Source organism: Tupaia chinensis, unplaced genomic scaffold (genome assembly GCF_000334495.1).
Source record: "Tupaia chinensis unplaced genomic scaffold, TupChi_1.0 Scaffold000280_1, whole genome shotgun sequence".
NCBI classification, from domain to species: Eukaryota; Metazoa; Chordata; class Mammalia; order Scandentia; family Tupaiidae; genus Tupaia; species Tupaia belangeri.
Window position 1 is genome coordinate 525,800 of NW_006159763.1, and position 5,669 is coordinate 531,468.

Below are 5,669 nucleotides of genomic sequence, written 5' to 3' on the forward strand. Positions count from 1 at the left end.
TTAGGACTAGAACTCAGGCCACAGAAGTCTCACACGACTAAATTCACGGGAGGAGCGGATAAAAAGAGGCAGTAGCAGGTGTGCTCCAGTGTTCTCTGGCTTACGGTGTCAAGCGACAGGTGGAAATAATTCTTTTTCTAAACCTGGGCCTTCTGCTCTCACCAGAGCCAACGCCATCCCCCATGCTTGGCCAACCCAAGTGCCCCACCTTCCGAGGCTCTCCTGCCTGCTGGCTCCGCTCTCCTCGCCTCCCCCCCAAGGCTTCCTGTGCCATCCTGCCCAGCTCCAGCACTCTGCATGTGCAGGAGCTCCATTGACGAGCCTCCCCCTTGGCCCATCCTTTTAAAAAATTTATGTATATGTATATATTATATATATGTATATATATATTTATATATATAATTTCATTTATTTATTTGTTTGTTTGCTTTTAATTTGACCAGAGAAAGTGAGAAAGCAAGCTGCCAGGTCCAGGACTCAAACCACTGTTGAGCAAGTGGGAGTCCAGTGCCTTAAACACCATGCCACCTGCCAGACCCTGTCTATTCTTTTTTTTTTTTTGACAGAAAGCGAGAAATCACCCCCCAGGGGGGATGGCCATGCCACAATCCCTTCTCCTCTCAGTATCTTGGGCATGCACGCACACACACCCCGCGTGAGTTTTAAACCACCAGGTCCGAGACGCGAACCGTGGTCGACTACATGGGAGTCCAGCACATAGCCATTACGCTAACTGCTGGTTCCATTAAAAGCCTTTTCTGACTGGTCTCATCTGGTGGCCTTTCTATCCTCTCAGTGGCTGAAGGGGCAAGTCACCCTGGGATCTTTCAACAGCCGGTAGATGGCAATGGGGGAAGGGGATGCAGCTGGCCCTGGGGGGCAGATACGGGACCTCTGTATGCCTGCCAGTCCTGACTCCTGCCAAGAACCAGCCCAGAGGAACAGTCCGGAGGCTTTTACTGCGCATACACGGTTTGCCCGTCATCGGGGCTTGCCACAGTCTTAGTTCTCGCCTATCAGATGGGCCAGGGTCTGTCCTGTCTCGTGGGGATCAGCCTCCACATCTGCCTGCTTGGCCTGAGTCCTCCGCCGGCTTGGGCATCCACTTGGAGCCTCTGTCCCCAGCCAGTAGCTATCTGGAAAGAGAGGCATGGGTCAGAGATGTCCAGGGGTCCCAGCAGCAGGCGATCCTGACCAGGCCTCCCCGCCCGCCCTACCTCGAACCCGTCCCCCACCCAAACCTCATGATTGGCCATGGAGCTCAGGGCTCACCTAGTAGAGTACGTCCTCGAAATCCAGCTCCAGGTAGCGGAGCAGGCGGGGCGGCAGGGGCAGGCGGGGCAGGGCGTGAGGCAGGTAGCCCTCCAGGTGAGCACGCAGAGCACAGCGACTCAGATGCTGCAGCGACCGGGGCTGCCTCACCAGGGCAAAGAGGGAGGAGTAGAAACGCTGGTGCTTCTGGGGGCAGAACGAGAGGTCAGGAGGGCAGCCCTGGGCAGGCGGCACCTGCTCCTCCTCATGGGGCACGTGGGGTGGGAGGTCTACGGGAACTTCACAGAAGCAATAGATGCTTTGGGTGTTCCTCTGTGGGACACGAGTGGTTCTCGCTAATTTCTGTGGGGACTGGTGGGGCGCCCTCTAGGGAGTGGGAGCCTCTTGGGGGCCAGCCAAGCGGTCACACGTTTGGGGTCCTGGAATCTGACCTGCAGAGTTTCAGGAGGGATCAGGCCGACGGCCTCCTCAGGCAGCTGCACGACAGTGTAGGTGTTCATTAGGACCTCGATGGTCCGAGGGCACGTGCACCAGCGCTCCAGCACCTGGAGACCGCAAAGACGGGCCCCCAGTCAGTCCACGCAGGGGGCCAACCCGCTCTAGAACAGCTGTCGTGGTTGGATCTTGTCCCCCAAAAGACATGTGAAGTATTAATCCCTGGTCCCTGTGAGTGTGATCTCTGGGAAACAGGGTCTTTGCAGATGTGAGTTAAAACAGGGCCATTCGGGTGGTCCCCAGCCCAATGGGACTGGTGTCCTTTTAAGAAGAGTAAACAGCCGTGTGACAATGGCAGACATTGGAGTGACACGTCTACACACCAAAAACCACCCCGGTTTGCGGGCCACCACCAGAAGCTAGAAGAAAGGTCTGGAATGGACTCTCTCTCAGAGTCAGAAGGAACCAATCTTGTCAACACCTGAATTTCGAACTTGAAAGGGATCAAGTTGGAGGCAGATCCTTTTATTTCTTCGTTTGGAAAATTTTTACTGAGGGCCTTCTCCGGGCCGAGCAGTGAGGAGGATAGACAAGGTCCTCAGCATCGGAGGGAAACTACGAACACACTCAGAGCCCTGCTGCAGAAATAACAAACAGAGGCTGGGGCTGAGCCTGGCTTGGGGGGTGTTGGGGGGCACTGGTCTAGCCGGTAGGCACAAAGGGCTCTGAGGTGGTGGCCTGATACAATGACTGGCGAGTCACGCAGCCAAGGGAGACACCTGCCACGTGGTCAGAAAGGCAGCCACGAGCTCACACAGGGGCCACGAGGCACACCTCGTGGTCACAAACAGTCATTCCTCACTCACTCCACTCTTCCCGGACCTCCAACAGGAAGTGGTCGTGGAGCCTTTGCAAGATCTGAAAACAAAGTGCCCTCTCTCACGGTTCCCACACAGCGTTCCCACACACCCCTCACACCACAACTACAGTGTCTGCCCCTGCCCACAGGGGCAAGGAGACCCTCCTCCTGTAGCGCAGACTGGGAATGCCGCTTATGGGTAGGAGCAACTGGAAGGCCAGGCCTGGCCAGAGCAGGGGTCCCTTGAGGAAGCATTTCACACAGCCAGGCCCTCAGCCTGCTTCCCACGGCTCGCCCAGCCCCGGCTGTCCACAGAGGGCCTCTCCACCCGCTCCTCCATGGAGCTAGCAAAGCACCCACTGGTCCACGCTGACTTTCCTGTCTCTGTCCCCGGCCGTGTGGATCCCACCTCTGCACTCTGCCTGCTCCTTCCTCCTCCCTCTGTGTAAGAGCTCTCCTCCTGAGTCCCACCTCCTCCAGGAAGCCCCTGCAGTGACTGCACTCTCTCCTGTGCCCAAAGGTACTGAGGTGATGCCTCGCGGCTTACCAGGTTTTGTCTCCTCCATCATCGGACTTTGAAACAATGCTAGTCAGAACAAGCATTGATTGTTAACTATTAGTGGGGTCCTATCCAGAGGATTTATACGAGAGGACTTCACAAAGTTTTTGGAAAAATATAAAGTATGAAAATATTTTTTGAGTTCAAAACTTGAACACATTTCCATGAACTTCCTGAAGACTATGCATGAGAAATACCCCTCCTCTGACAAAGCCCTGCTAGGCTTGTTTCACAGATGCGGAAACGGAGGCTCAGTGGGATTAAGCAACTCGTGGACGGTGGCACAGGGAGTGGCCTGGCTCTGCTCTTTCTTGCAGCCTCAGAGGTCGCTGGGAGGACGGAGGGAGCCCAGGTGACGGGTAACACATCTCAGAAGACTTTCGGACTGTGCTGGGGCCGACTTGTCCCCAGTGTGTGCCTACAGCTCCAGCCGCCCGGGAGAGGCTCTTCCACACGTAGGAAGCGGAGAGCCCAGAGCGGAACTCGCCCATGTGGACAAAATCAAAGGCAGACGCTGGATCCCGGCTTGTCACTCCTAGGGGGCTGGGGCTGGCGTTTCACCCCAGATGGTGGTGAAGCCCCCCTAGACGACGGGAACCCCAGCCAAGGCTCAAGAGGCTACAGATCGTGGGAAAGAGATGGATGGGCGCTTAGCTCTGCCAGCCCCCTTGGCCCAGAGACAGGCCAAGGGGCGGAGCAGGAGACAGGGCGGCTGCAGGTCCCAGGAAATCTGTTTGCTGGCCTCTTCCTCCTCCCATCCCCACCCAGCGGGGAAATCATTAGCTGTCAGAGCCGCCGTCAGATTACAGGGAATTGCTCGTCTCCTAATTATCTGGTGTTAATAGGAGATTAATTAGTGTTAATTGTTGATTTTCTTGTATTTTCCCAAAGGGGAGACCAATCTGCCGAACTCTCGGGCTGTTTAATTATTTGGTCTTGCTTAGGAATCCAGACAGATGCTTCTAGGTTTGTTAGCAAAGGGGAGAGGTGGGGACAGGCGGGGTGGGCCCAGGACAGGGCAGGGCTGGGAGGCACTCCTGGAAGGCCATTCAGTCCTGCAAGAATGGGTGTCCCCCCGCAGGCCAGTGGCTTCCGTGAAGTAACAGTGGCCCTTCCCCATATGACACAGCACAGGGCAAGGCCACCTGCCAGGGCGCCTGCAGCACAGGTCTTCAAGTTGAGCCACTTAGGGGAAGCGGATGTGAAGTAAGGCACACATTTAAATTGACGACCAAAGGCAGGGCCAGCACAGCGGCTGCCAGGCTGGGGGCGGGTGGGGGTGTGGACTGCTAAGCTCCCAGAGAGGGGAACAGTGTCTGTCTGCAGATGTTCAGGAGGACTCAAACCTCGTGACACAGGTCAGGCTATGTTCTTGGGGAGCCTCTCACGGCACTGATTCCACTGCTGTCGTAGTCCCCAGACGCGGCGACATCGGCTCGCTGCCCTGACGCAGGCTCTGAAACAGCTCCCTGCTGCCTGTCGGTCTTCACTCCTGCCTGCATCCTTTACCATCCAGTCCCGCTGTCCTCGGCCCCCCGTCGTCACACAGGCATGCACACACACATGCGTACGCATGCACACTGCCCATACATGGACACACACGCCACACGCCACATATGTGCGTCACATCATGTGTGTGCACACGCATGTGCCTGCACATACATGCACACACATCCTGCTGGTTGTGGCCTTGCCTCTGCCCGATTCGGACTTTGCTTACTTGAGTGGAGACGGTCAGAAGGAAGTAGCCAATGTCTGCAGCCCGTGTCCCAGGCCCTGTCCCCAAGCAAGCCGCAGCACAGCTGGGCCTCCTGTCCCCTCACCCTCCGTACCTTGGGGAGGGCCCCCGGCCAGACGCGGACAGCTCCGTGGTTGAGCAGGGCCCGCACCGTGTGCTCCGGGCTCTGGGCCAGGGTCGCAGCGGGGCCCTGCAGAGCACAGTGCAGGGCCGTGTGCCCCCCGTAGTCCATGGCATTGGTGCTGACACCGCAGGACAGGAGCAGCTCCACCACGGCCACGTGGCCACGGCGACAGGCCAGGTGTAGGGGCCGCCGTTTGTCCCCGTCGGCGGCATCAGGGTCTGCTCCAGCCGAGAGCAGCAAGCGACACAGCTGGAGGCAGCGGGCGGTGGTGGCCTCGGCGTCAGCAGGGGACTGGCAGCGGGTGTCACAGGCGGCCAGCAGTGGGGTCCAGCCTTCAGCATCACGGGCGTTGGGGCAAGCCCCCCGCCTGAGAAGCAGCTCCGCCAGCTCGACATGGCCGAGCCGGGCAGCCACATGTAAAGGGGTCTCCTCTTCCTCCTCGGACCGACCGTCTGCTTTTGCCCCAAACCTCAGGAGCAGCTCCGCACACCTAGTAAGTGAGATGGCGGTGAGGGGAGAACAGCACAGACCCGCACTCCTCCGGTCTGAGCCGAGCAAAGATGGCAGGAGCCCTGGGCGGGCCTGGTCTGACTCCTACCAACCCCCACCCCGCAGTCGGAGGTCACCCCAGGACCACCTCCCACCCCGCAGTCGAAGGTCACCACAGGACCACCCCCCACCC

General features: G+C 58.2%; 1 protein-coding gene across 1 annotated transcript in view; it reads right to left on the bottom strand.

Annotated features, from left to right (window-relative positions):
* Positions 1-810: 810 nt before the first annotated feature.
* ASB10 (ankyrin repeat and SOCS box containing 10) overlaps positions 811-5,669 on the bottom strand; it is an 11,207-nt gene continuing 6,348 nt past the window's right edge. The window contains exons 3-6 of the mRNA XM_006150227.1: positions 4,958-5,477; positions 1,704-1,817; positions 1,273-1,458; positions 811-1,136 (exon numbers count right to left, since the gene is read on the bottom strand). Coding sequence (XP_006150289.1) covers positions 1,273-1,458; positions 1,704-1,817; positions 4,958-5,477 — 820 coding nt within the window. The 3' untranslated portion in view covers positions 811-1,136. The remainder of the gene's footprint in view (positions 1,137-1,272; positions 1,459-1,703; positions 1,818-4,957; positions 5,478-5,669) is intronic.